General features: G+C 40.7%; 1 protein-coding gene across 1 annotated transcript; it reads right to left on the bottom strand.

The window, feature by feature from the left end:
- Positions 1 to 3,350: 3,350 nt before the first annotated feature.
- Positions 3,351 to 8,863, bottom strand: napsa (napsin A aspartic peptidase). The gene is made up of 9 exons (XM_012873107.3): positions 8,657 to 8,863; positions 8,227 to 8,380; positions 6,521 to 6,644; positions 6,204 to 6,322; positions 5,891 to 6,090; positions 5,602 to 5,724; positions 5,196 to 5,340; positions 5,020 to 5,118; positions 3,351 to 3,813 (listed from the first exon to the last, which is right to left on the bottom strand). Exons 1-9 carry the CDS (start codon positions 8,722 to 8,724, stop codon positions 3,652 to 3,654), a joined length of 1,194 nt encoding a protein of 397 aa, XP_012728561.2. The 5' UTR covers positions 8,725 to 8,863; the 3' UTR covers positions 3,351 to 3,651.
- Between the last annotated feature and the right edge of the window lie 3,720 nt (positions 8,864 to 12,583).

Raw genomic sequence — 12,583 nt, 5'->3', positions numbered from 1 at the left:
TCAGTTTGGTTAATGTGTTAAAAACAATTTTTAAACTCCATGCATAGCTCTGTTCCCTCTGATGGTTGCTCAGCTTTGTTGTCGTCCATCACACACCGACGATGAAATGTGGGAAAGTGTGAGCGATACGAGTGGACACTTCTGTGAAATCGATCTGTTGACGTTCTGCTGGGAGGTGACGTGGCGACCATATAAGGCTAGCAGGAAACGCTCGGTTTGTAGCTGGTTGAGCCGCGAGGAGGAACTGTGTCCGTGTGATGGTTAAATGCAAAGCTGCTCTTTGCTTGTTGCCATAAAAAAGTCATCGCTTGGGATGTGCAGGTCCGATGAAGCAGTCAAATTGTTTAGATAATATTTTAACAGTTTTTTTTGTTGTTTCTGGTTCTTACAGACGTAGAACCTAGTTGGGTCAGGGATGCGTTGAGAGTGCTCTAGGCTTCTGGGTTTGTGCTCTAATAGTTTATTTAGTTTAAAGGATGCATTCCCCAGTGGGGGCTGCAATCTTTGTAGCACATTCTTTTGTTTGTTAGTCTTTTTAAAACCAGAGCACATTTAAAGTATTGCAATCGCTCGACTGCGGAAGGTCCTCCAGCTTCAGCTTTAGGGAAAGCTGTTCAGTTTTCAAAGAGGATTTGTCGTCTTTAAATATGACAGCAAAGACTGAGTGAGAACACCAAACCTTCTCTCCTTATTCTCCCCCGGCAAACCCAACAATAACCTTGATGGTAAACCATAAAAACACTTCAGAGCAAAGATATATATATCTTATATATATATATATATATAGAAACAGGTAGACATTAAAGGCGACATAAAATGGCAACGCTAACGGGAGCAGCTTTCAGTCTCTATAAATGTTCGTTATATAGCTTTAGGTGTGGTGGGCACAGTTCAGTGATGGCAGCCTGTGGGTAAAACTGTCCCTGAGTCCAGCGCCGCGTCTTCAGAGACCTGTAGCGTCCCCTGGAATGTCTTAAACCTGGACATCTCTGCTCCTCCTCAGCCATCCCCAGTGGTCTGAGCTCCTCTGTAGCATGTGAAGTCAGCAGGCTTCCTGTTAAAACGCTGTTTATTCTCAAGCCTTTAGGTCCACACAGTCTGGATCACCTAAAGGGTCCAGACAGTGTTGTGTTAAGTAGCCAGACATGGATTGGATTAACGTCCATGTCACTAAGGCTAAGAGGACCAGGATTGTCTGTCAGTGCTGCGCCAGCAAGATTCAGAGGAGATCCATTATTAACCTGCGGTCAAGCTGCTCCTGCCTTTCTGATCTCCACGCTGAGCGCTAGTTCCAGGGGCTAATCTAAGGTCACGATCAGGTCGCAGTTACGCGTCTTGCAAAAGTATTCCTACTTCTTGAACTTCTCAACTGTTTTATCAGAATTATGAGTAGGAAGGGAGGAAAAAAAATTGTTTTCCAAAAATGTTTATGATTCCTGTAAAAGTTCCATTATTTTCCAAACTGAAATTTCTAAATTTGAGTTTAATTTTTTTTTTTTTTTATATATACAAATTTCAACATTTTAGAACAAAAACATCAACTTGTTGACGTTTATTGCCACACAATGATGCATTATGGTTATGATTCAGGAGCTATTTACTACTTTTTATCTAGCAAAGCTTAGATCAGTTATTTCACAGCTCAGAATAACAAATGTGCAAAATCTGAATTGGTTTGCATTAAAAATGGACTTTGAATTTCCAGACTTGGATCTTAGAATAAAAATCTTTTTTGCCTTTAGTGTCAAGTTGAACAGAGCAGCAAGGGTTAGGGTCTTCTTTTTTTTTTTTTTTTTTACGTTTGTCTCTACCTGCTTAGCAGATTTTTGACTATATTTTTTATTTTTGCAAAATAGCTTAAACTCAGGTTGTAGGGAGAACATCAGTTTTCAGGCCTTACCACAGATACTCATTTAGATTTAGGTCTAGACTTTGACTAGGCCATTGCTACATATCAACATGCTTCATTTTAAACCATTCTACTGTAGCTGTCCTGCTACATCTGAGATGTATTTAGCTCCAACTCCTCTGTCCCTGCTAAAGACAAACGTCCCCACAGCGTGGTGCCGCCACCATTATGAGGTGGTGTGTTGAAATTGATGTGCAGTATTAGTTTTGCTCTACTCGTCGGCCTTTGCATGTAGGCTATAAAGTTCCAGCTTGGTCTCAAATGTGTCAAAAATCTCTACTAAAATATGTCTAATCAACACATCATCTCACCTGAGCGGTGGAACTGTGCAGCTCCTCCAAAGGCAACATGGGGCCCTTTCCTAGCCTGTGTATTAGTTATGTTTATTCCTTATTTAGAGGCATCAGTAAAAAAAAAAGGAACAATCTAGAAATCAGTGCTTAACTTCTTAAATTCTTATTTTCTAGAATTTCAAAAACGTCTTTCCCAGTGAACTTCACTGTGTGTCACTTTGTGTCGTTCTATCACATAAGACTCCAATGAAATGCATTCGAGTTTGTGGTTACAAAATGAAACATTGAATGGGGTAGTAATACTTTTGCAAGGCAGCATTTTAGCCAAAGATTTGTTTTGTTTGCCTGGGAATCAGTCGGTAACAGAATCCATTGGTTCATACTGAAATAAAGTGGACAAGTAAGCAGGTGGCAGACTTTAGTTAGCTACATCGAGTTATTTTCCAAATTGATCTATTTTACTTTCACTCAGCCTTAGAACAAAAAAAAAAGGTTCAAACATCACCTCATTCTCCACCTGTAAGTGTTTATAAAGCGTATATCATGGATTTAATCATGAAATGAAACCAAGTGAATATTTTTGTATTTATTATACATTTGTAGCCAAAAAGAGTGGAATATTTATTTTCACTGATGCAGATCAACACAAGGATAAATATGTGTGCATCAAGAAGTGCTTTGGTCTGTGTGGAGTTGTCTGTGCATATGATGAGTCTTCCTTTGCATCCTAATTTATGCTGTAAATTACCACCAGGCTAAAGTCACTGTGCCACTTTTATTTCTTTTTTATTAAAAACAGGTCGCTTCTTAAGTGTTCAGGTTCTACCAGCCATACGCTGTGATGCATGTACCCCCAAAACCCATGATTTCTGTTTTTAAAATGGAGTTTAGAAGTTGGAGCACTTTGTATACTTCAATAAATGTTGACATGGCAGCATGCGTGGTCTCTGGGTTTTTGTAAAGATACAATCTGAAGGTACTATAATAAACGACAAATGATTTTTTTTAAGAATTTTTATTCAATCACCTTTGATAAACTCACATGGGACAGAACTTCTCATTCAGATAGAGTGCAAACCCAACTTTAGTCATTAGGACCTCATGTAAAAAAACACCAAAAATAGAAATAAGGTTAAGTTGCAGTTTGGTTTCAAGCAGTGCAAATAAAGTCCATAGTTTGAAATCTGCCAGGACAACTATAAAACGTTAAAGCGGAAAAAAATAAAGCAGCATCCCACTGTGGTGGCAACAAATAGCACAAAAACAGACACGGCTGATTTATCTAAACATTAATGCAGCATCTTTAGTGGTCCGCACGTTGGATAAACTTCAAAAACCAGACGAGAAATTCCAGCATTTCTTGCTGTGATGTTTAAATTGCGGTGATCAGCTCCCATTTTAGTCTAATTACTAGTTGGAAGAATCTTTTTAACACGTTCCATCTGTCTCCTACTTGGCAGCAGCAAACCCGACTCGGTCTGCGCTCCGGTCAAACACGGTGTAGTACTTCCCTATGAACACGTCTCCCAGGATCCACAGGGGCCCGGCCGGAGGTGGGATATCCATGGCCATGAACCCAGACAGACAGATGGACATTCCCAACTGAGACTCCTGCAATAAGGGAGAGGGGGGAAAAATCTCAATTATAGTTTTATTGGTCATCATTGATTATGCACGGCTGCCTATGAAGTTGGAACATTTTACCTCATTAAATGTGGTTTATTAGCAACCCCCCCAGAACAAAGACAAAAACTGACTGAACAAACTCATGCTAACACAGATGGACACATGCATACACTTCAGTCTGATGGCTAAAAAGGACTTTGGCTGACTTTATATACTAAACCAAATCTTTACTTCCAAACTGTGGCTCCTGAGATTGTCCAAATGCAACATTACAGCAATAATAAACTTAGTTATATTCCAATCAAATTTACAAACCAGGCCACTAGTTTAAAATTCTTGAGAAGTTTTGTCACCAAGTTGTTAGCTAGTGCAGCCACAAGTCTGTTACAAGACCAGCTCCTTTCTCATTAAACTAAACTTAACTCTATGAACCAAGTCACATGCTGAGAATAAGTGGATGAAGCTTTTTTTTTTATTATTAATAAATCAGACTAATGCATTTTTCTCATTTGCAATACCACTATTACAGAAGATTACTTACACGTGTCTGAGAGACTGACTACAGTGCTTGGGAAGTGGGAGGGGCTTATGGCAGCACTTTCTGCTGGCTCAGGACAGAAACTGCAGAACGATTGGCGTTTTCACGTGTAGTCACAAAATAGTTAATAGATTAGTCAGTAGTCAGAGTTTTGAAAAGTCGGTAAAGGGGTCTACATTAAAATAATAATAATTAATACATATAAAAAGTATGGAAATATTATGTCTTGTGTCTGCGTGCTACATGTTATCTCTGTACATCCTGAGCCGGTGTCTGTCTCAAAAACAATTTCACAGTTGTAACACATGCTGACAAGATTCTTAACTTTAAAAGGCCACTAAATATAACAACAATGTCGCTTGATTGGCATTAGTGGAAATTACAACTTTAAGATTTTACTGCATTGTGCACTGAGAACGCAATTAAAATGTCCCGTTGATGTGTCAACAGAAAGGGAAAAACTATTTTTAATGGATTGTTGTCACGTGAATAGGGCTTTAGATGTTTGTACAAGATTTTATAAAAAACACTTGATGACTATGGAAAAAAACAGCCCTATCCTGCATTTCTGTAAAATGTAATTGTGTTTTTTTTTTAGCTGACAACTTGACCTGCAGAAAGGAGGAGATAAAATGACTCCTCTAAATACATACCTTCATGACATAATCCTCCCCGGTCAAGTTGAACGTCTTCCCTCCGATGTTGAATGAGATAACAGGAAGAGTTGGAATCTTCTTACAGTTAATCAAGTACTAGAGAGGACAAATAAGCATGCCGAGATTAAACTCAAGAACAAAAGTCCAGAGACTTCAAGATCTGTGACTCCTACCTCTCCCATCAGCAGAGGCAGAGCTCCAATAGCTTTGTTCAGCGCTCTGATTTCCTCTGACGGACCAACAATGAGAGACGTTCCTGTGTCCACAATTGCCTGGCAACTGGCTTTGCAGAGGGTCAACTGGTTCCCCACATCAACTCTGGAGGGTTAGAAGAACCAAAGACAAGGAGGTATTAGTTGATGCCAAACAGCTACAGTACAACGAAAAGACTATTTTAAGAAAACTTACTGTATTGTTTACCGTTAAAAAACACCATAACATTTGACTTTTATGCATTCATAGAGATGAGAATGTTAAGATGTGCTTAAAGTATAAGCATCCGTAAAGTAAGATTGAAGAACTGAAAGCGTTTTCACTTCCACTATTTTATTCCACTTGGTCAAAGCAACAAAGTCTCACCTGTTCATGCCGATCTGCCAGTAGGCCTTTCTGGTCACGTTAACATAGTGCAGGTCTCCAGTGTAGTACTGCGGGTCCAACCCACCCAGCACCAACTCTCCTCCCACTGCTGCTTTGGGGTCCCTGAGAGTTAAACCGTTTCAAGCAGAAGCATTTTCGCAAAATCAGACGGTTTTTTACAACCGATTACCCAACAAACCTGAACCAACACTTTCGCAGTAATTTCCTCCTCGCAGTGAAAGTGTGGAGCAAGTTCAGAAACAGCTTAACGTCTTAGTCTTAAACCCACCTGCTGATATAGACAGAGAAAATGTTCTGGGGCAGCAGCTTGGCACCCATGGCTGTGTCAAACACCGGCGTGACGTTGGCCACTGATATGGAGGGGTACGCCATCCCCAAAACCCCGTCGAACCGTGCAACGGCAAAGGTGATGCCAGGCTGCTTCACTGCTTCTCCAAACTGCTGACCGGACACAGATAGACCTGCAACCTTTAAAGCAAAGGAAGCCACGGTTAAAGATCAGTGCTTCCTGCAACTTAAATTACACAAAGAAAGCGACCGCTTAATCCAAGTAAAGCAGTTTTAAAGGTTCTTGAACTCACCGACACGGTGTCCTCACTGATGAAGCCAGACAAGCTGCCTCTGCCGTATCGTATAGCAAACTCTGTGCCATTCTTAACGTACGTGCTGGACTTTTTCGAGTTGTACCGATGATGAACCCCTGGACAAAAAAAAAAAAAAAAAAGGTTAGTTATTATTCAAGTGACAAATATTGCTATTGCTTCTGCTACTAACAAAAACTAGTCATGGTGCAAATGGCTTCCGTTTTAAAGGGTGTGTCAAGTGTTTCACCTGTTTTCAATCTAAACTCTGCATAAAACGACTTAATTAAAAAATATACAATGCAGGGTGAACTCACAACAGGCCAGATCAAAGAAAGAGCAGTGGATGGACGGGACCCAGAGGTTGGAGGAGCCGGTGTCAAACAGGACGGTGAAGTTCTGCGGAGGGGTGCCGATGCTGATAACGCCGTAGTACTGGGCCTGAGAAAAACACCAGCAGAGGTCAAAGCAGTTTGCAGATGCAACGGAAAGAACCAAGAGACACAGTTGGATGAGGGTTGAGTCAGTTCAGAAAATAGGCACATAAAAAATGTCAGTCTTTCCATGTCCCCAACCGGTAAATATATGTCCAAAAATAACTTGGAGAGAAAGGTGAGGCACCATGCTAAAGCGCACACTGACCTTTTTCCTTTTTCAAGTATTGCTTTCATAAATACATATAGGTGGCGGTGCACCCACTGGAAGACGCCATGTTACATCGCCGTTTTTGATTACAGTGGTCAAAAGGACTGACGAACTGTCCAACAGACAGTCGCCGTTTCATCCTTCTTCTATACAAAGACGTGTTGTCGGTGGAGGAGGAGTATAAAACAAGCAAAGATGAGCGTAGATCATTCCATTTGCCGTTTTCTGTTTAAATGGAGGACGATCCATTCTCTTTAGCCAAAAAGTAACTAAGAAAAGAAAAAGTAATAACCAGGAGAAAACGAGAGTCTATATCAGCTGAAGGAATTATAACCAGGTGGAGTGGGGACAATTCATGTGGGAACAAGGATCCAAAACGGACGCGGAGCTTGCAGGCTTTCTGCTGGACCGGTACGTTAATTCAATGTAGCAGTGAAGTTTATTTTGCCTTTACGTTAGAAACAGGACAGTGTAGAGCACCAACTACGCCCTCTCAGCAGAGATGTCTAGTTTTTTCTTCTTTGTCACCCTCTCCCCCTACCTTCATCAGATGTTCTCTGAGTCTGCAGGTCACCAAAAAACATTTCACACAATGACCGGATTGGCTATTAGCTGTAACTTGGTACCAAATACACGGAGGACATACTTGTTGACATTGTCACATTTATGACACTCCGCTACGGAGGTCGGCACTCCATTCTCCGTGGCTTATATCAGCAGTTATTACGTGCTTAATGGCGAGGTCATCTGTAATTCAATTACCGCACCACTAGATGGATGTAAATATTACACACTGGTGCTTTAAGAGAGGCGAGGTCTTGGCTCACATATGCAAACAAAATTATTTACTCTTTAAGCAGGCTGCCACTGTAGTCGTCTTCTAGGCTGGATGGGACCCCCCCTCCCGACCAAATAAGTTAGTGAGTATGGTCTGGATGGGGCCCAGGGTGTGTTTGCCATCAGTCACTCAGCTTTCAACTGGGGTGAGAAGCAAGATATTCTGTGACGTATTTATCTCCTTTTACCTGTACTGGATGAGCACTACCCATAGGAAGGCTTTTTTGGCCTTAGATTTTTGGCCTTGCAAAAACTAAACTTCCAGGAACACTTGAGTGATTTGCTGGACTTCCTGTTGCACTGCGCATTCTGTTTGGACTCGTGTGAAATGAGACCAAACACAGTTACAGTCAAATATTTGCTTAAATAAAGCAGTCTGTCAGAGGATGTGACCCATTCTTTTAGAAACGCGTATCAAACAAAGATAGGTATTCACAGTTTGTTTCAAAATCAGCGAGGTTCTGCCTCTACAGTGTGATGGAATATGTTAAACTTAGCCGCTATTTAAATCTGAATCCAAGCGATGCGCAGGTGCACCTACATCCATGAAGTTGGTCAGCCTCTCCACGGGTAAGCTGGGGGGTGGGCCGCTGTCCGGAGCTCCAGCACTCTGGGCCAGAGCCCGGAGTTCTTCCACAGTCCTCCCATTGTCGCTCATGAGGCGGCGCAGACTTCTGGTTTTATACAGCGGAACCCTGGAACGACATGTTTATTGGATTAATGCGCAGCGACGTGTGAGCATCACGGGGCTGAAACACACGCTTCCTGGTTCTCTGGCCGTCGTAAGCAAACTATTAATATATTAATACTGATATTACAGTTGTCGTTTTTAGCTTTCTGAAACTGGTCATTATTACTGCTGAAAGTGGCTGATTGAAGACACGTGCGTTTAATTTGTGCACTGCGACAACTTAAAAGAAGCACGCGCCTTCCTGAGTGGCGAGGGTAACCAGGTGATAGACAGTATTTACCTTATGACGGCGGCGCACTGGCTAATAAACAGTGCCAAGATAACACAAAGCATCCTCAGTCGTGTCATGTCTGGGCTCCTCACGAGAAATAAAGCCGCTCTCCACTTCAGGGTTGCTTCGGAAACAAATGTGTGCGCGCAGACAGACACAGCCCACTTGTCAAACTCAAGCACCAAGCTGCATCGGACATGTCCGCTCTCACTCGGCTTTCCCCGTTCTGCGGCTCTGCCATTGGAGGAAAATAACCAACAGGATGCTCTGATTGGTCAAAGAGTTTGGTTAGGAAATACGTGAAAACAAATGGGTCACGAGTTGTTATGGGAATTCAACAGGAATGATGGAGAACATTGTGATGGGTTATCAGCAAAGCTAACTCAAATAAACGGTCAGAATGACTCCCCCCCCCCCCGAAAGCATGTTGTCTCACAAATCTGTTCTCCTTTACATATGTCTGAATAAACCCAAACAACTCTGAATTATGCCAGAAATAAAGTTCAAATTCTTTTTGGGGACCCATGATAGTTGTCAGTTCTGTCCAGAACACATTGTCTGTGTTTGTGTTACTAGTGGCCTTTGTGTGGTAGTTTAGCACATAGGAATGGAGGCAAGAAGAGATCAGGGACATGCAGTAAATGGAATCCAACCCAGAAAAGTTGCGTTAAGGAATGTTAGCCTCCATACATGGAGTGCCTGCCCTACCACTGCCCCACACATCCAGTTTTCTGTGGAGTTTTTTCCATGCCAAGCCAATGGGAATGAGTACCCTTAAATCTGCATGCTAAAATAGAATATTTAGTCGCAGACATCACTGTTTCAAAAAGCTAAATATCCAGGCTGCTTTGAGCACATTATTAAAACATAGTTTGAAATTTGCTTTCTTCGCATTAGGATGATGACTGATTGAGACAAGTATGAAAACTATCATACACCGATGCTTTTAAACAGAGGTGGCGGTTTGTTAAAACCACAAATCTAACATTATATCACATCATATTTGTTGCTTCTACAGCTTCTAAGCAGTAGCTTAAGAAAATGTTGGGGAGTCTGTGTGTGTGTTTAAGGTGGGCAGACGCAGAAGTTTGCCCCGAGAGCCGTTCATGCAAGAACGTCCACTAATGGTGTTGATTATTTCTTGTAGGTCTTCAAGCTGAAAGTCCAAGTGATGTGCCACAAAATGCAGCGCTGGTGCTTCGTCTACCGCTACACCATCGCTGCCCAAAACATAAATAATTGTTGAGTACATTTGCTAAAGTATTTGATTGTTAAAGTACTTTTTTCATCTTTACATGCTCAACAATAAAGCAAACATGTTATATTTTATTAAAACAAAATGATTTTTCTGAAAAATATTTTTTTTTTGGGACAATAAGTTTTTGTCTTCTTGATCTAAAAAAATGGTCTTTGTCTATTCTCAGCATGAGTCATACATTCTTGGAAAGGGTTTACCGCAGTTAGACGAAAGTTAAAAATGGGTTTCCCCAATTCTGCTTTTGAGTAAACGTCATTGGATGTTTGTGGTCGTATTTACTATGAAATCAAAGTAAAAAGCAAACAATGTGGTCATTAAACAATTTATACCCTAAACATTTCTTAAAACGGTTTTTAAAGTGTATCTGCATCAATCACCTGTGCTGGAAAGCAAAAGTTGTGTGATTTTTAAATTGTAGTCGCAGATTGCACACAACTATTCTGAAGGTCACAAATTGTCCACAGGCATCACTTTGGACAGCCCTGTACAGTTGTTGTTGTTTTTTGTCATACAAGCTGTCAGATTTTTGACATATTCTTAGAAGAAAGAATATGGCACAATGGTGATATACTGAATACCTGCCTTTAGGTCAGTGGTGTCCAAACGTTTTGGCTCGTGAGCCAGTATTGTCCAGTCAAAAACACTTGAGGGCCAAAAAGTGGATAAACTACAAAAATAACAAAAAAGGAATTGTGATTTTTTTTTACCCTCTTAATAAAATCTGATCTTTTAAAAAAATAAATTAGACTGTATTTAACCAATTGTAATAAATTAATTCCAATCAGATTTTAATGCACCAAAGTCTACATTTGAGTCAAACTCATTGTATAGATGTGGTCCTGTTTACTATGAAATTAAAGGGAATGTAAAAAGTGTGGTTATTAAATGACAAATGTTTCGTGCTGTCCCTAACATTCAATTCAACATTCAATTGTAAGATTTTAAGTCGGGCCGCACTTTCGACACACCATCTTTATATGATAGTATAGATAGACATTTTGCTTTGAAAGCAACACATTTGCATAAAAAAAACAACAAAAAAAAAACAAATTGAGTGTTCTGCAGTTCCAGAGAAGTAATGACAATGAAGAAATATGTTACAGAAAAAAAATCTGAAGTTTCTTCAGACATAGAAATGCCACTTCATGTCAAAAAAAAAATCACGTTTATTAGCTATGGGCTATTTTTCTCATGGCAAGCTTTTATTTATATTTTTCCTGTGGTTCTGTTTAAATATTAATTTCAGACATATACTTACAGATTTTGAAATCTCAAATAAAAAAATGATCGTGACAAATAAACATCAACAAGATTGACCCCGGAATACTCCCATTTGGACCAATGGAGGATTAAACAAAATCTAGTTCACTCGCCTGATCATAATGTGGCTGAAGAATAAGAGATAAAAGGCTGTTTTGAAATGGCCGTGCGTCCAGTATGCCTCCTTGCCATTCTGATCTTTAAAAAGTAACACTAGCTGGCCGGTGGTTAGCACCATCTGCTCGGGTTCTAACATTGCATTCGTGGTGCTGGGTGCAAGGTCGAATTTGGAAATTGCTCTGAGATCACACTTTTAAAATTTGGAATGACATTATAAATAAAACCCTTCCCTTTATATTTTTACAGAGAGGAAATTTGTCTCTGCATTTAACCCATCCCTTAGGGAGCAGTGTTTCTGCCAATGCTGAGAGGAGCACAGCGAGCAATCCGTGGTCCAGGGTCTTGCTCAGGGACCAGAGGGACAGACTGAGCATCAAAATGCTGACCCTTGGGGCCTCTTCAAGACGCAAATGCCTAGCTTTCTAACCACCGGACTACCTCTCTCACAATCTCTTTATACACCATCTCTTTAAAAACACTGTGAGGCCATAACTTTTTTAACCTTGGTCTACTTTCATCCTGGTAAATGGTGTCTAGCAGTGCTGACATGCACCGTTGAAGACCATGGATGCTCTGGTTTGAAGAAGACGACAAGGACTTTTTTCAGAGGCGTTTGGCCTCTGCACTCAGATCCTACAGAACGTCTGCTCACGAAAAGCGAGGCTAATCAGTGGATATGTAATTTTCAAACACCACGACCTGATTATGATAATCCTGAACATCTCATGGTACAGAACCACTTTACACATCTTGTGGCTCATCCCGTGTCATATGAAACCTTTTTTGAGAATGAAAACATGCTTTACACATGTAGGCACGCTCTGTTTAGGTAACCGTGATGGTTCAGCTCTGATCTCACCGTGGTTGCAGGAAGCATAGACTAGGAAAACAAATGAAAGATAAGTATATCAAGTGGGACAGTTTCTATCAATGCTTTCAGGAAACTAGCATTTCTTGAAAATAGATTGCATGAAAATGGGCTTCCCCATATGCCTGTAACTATACAAGTGTAGAGTAAACAATAGTTTAAATGTTGCTCAGAAACTACTTGTTGAGCTCACAGATTTGGAAGATATTGCTTGACTGTAACTATAAATATCTACACAACAGCAGAGAGGTTTTTTGACAAAGCATTACAGCAATTCCAGAAGGAGCACCAGTCGGGCCTGCCGAGCCAGTTTCCCTGTCAAGAAAGCTGCAGAACTCAGATACAGAAAATGACGCTTGAACAAAATGATGACACCCATACATAACTACAACCAGACACTATCAGTCGGTCTGTCTGTCGATCAGGTTTT

This window comes from Fundulus heteroclitus, chromosome 16 (genome assembly GCF_011125445.2).
Source record: "Fundulus heteroclitus isolate FHET01 chromosome 16, MU-UCD_Fhet_4.1, whole genome shotgun sequence".
Lineage (NCBI taxonomy): Eukaryota > Metazoa > Chordata > Actinopteri > Cyprinodontiformes > Fundulidae > Fundulus > Fundulus heteroclitus.
The sequence above is the reverse complement of the archived record's forward strand: the minus strand, read 5'-3'. Positions and strand labels throughout refer to the sequence as shown.

What these genes read in the sequence shown, in the direction of transcription:
- napsa (XM_012873107.3), bottom strand. Translation starts at nt 8,724, where the DNA reads ATGACACGACTGAGGATGCTTTGTGTTATCTTGGCACTGTTTATTAGC. An exon ending in TTCTCTGTCTATATCAGCAG is followed by an intron (nt 5,725 to 5,890) that starts GTGGGTTTAAGA and finishes TTTAACTCTCAG; the next exon opens with GGACCCCAAAGCAGCAGTGG. An exon ending in TGGCAGATCGGCATGAACAG is followed by an intron (nt 5,341 to 5,601) that starts GTGAGACTTTGT and finishes CTAACCCTCCAG; the next exon opens with AGTTGATGTGGGGAACCAGT.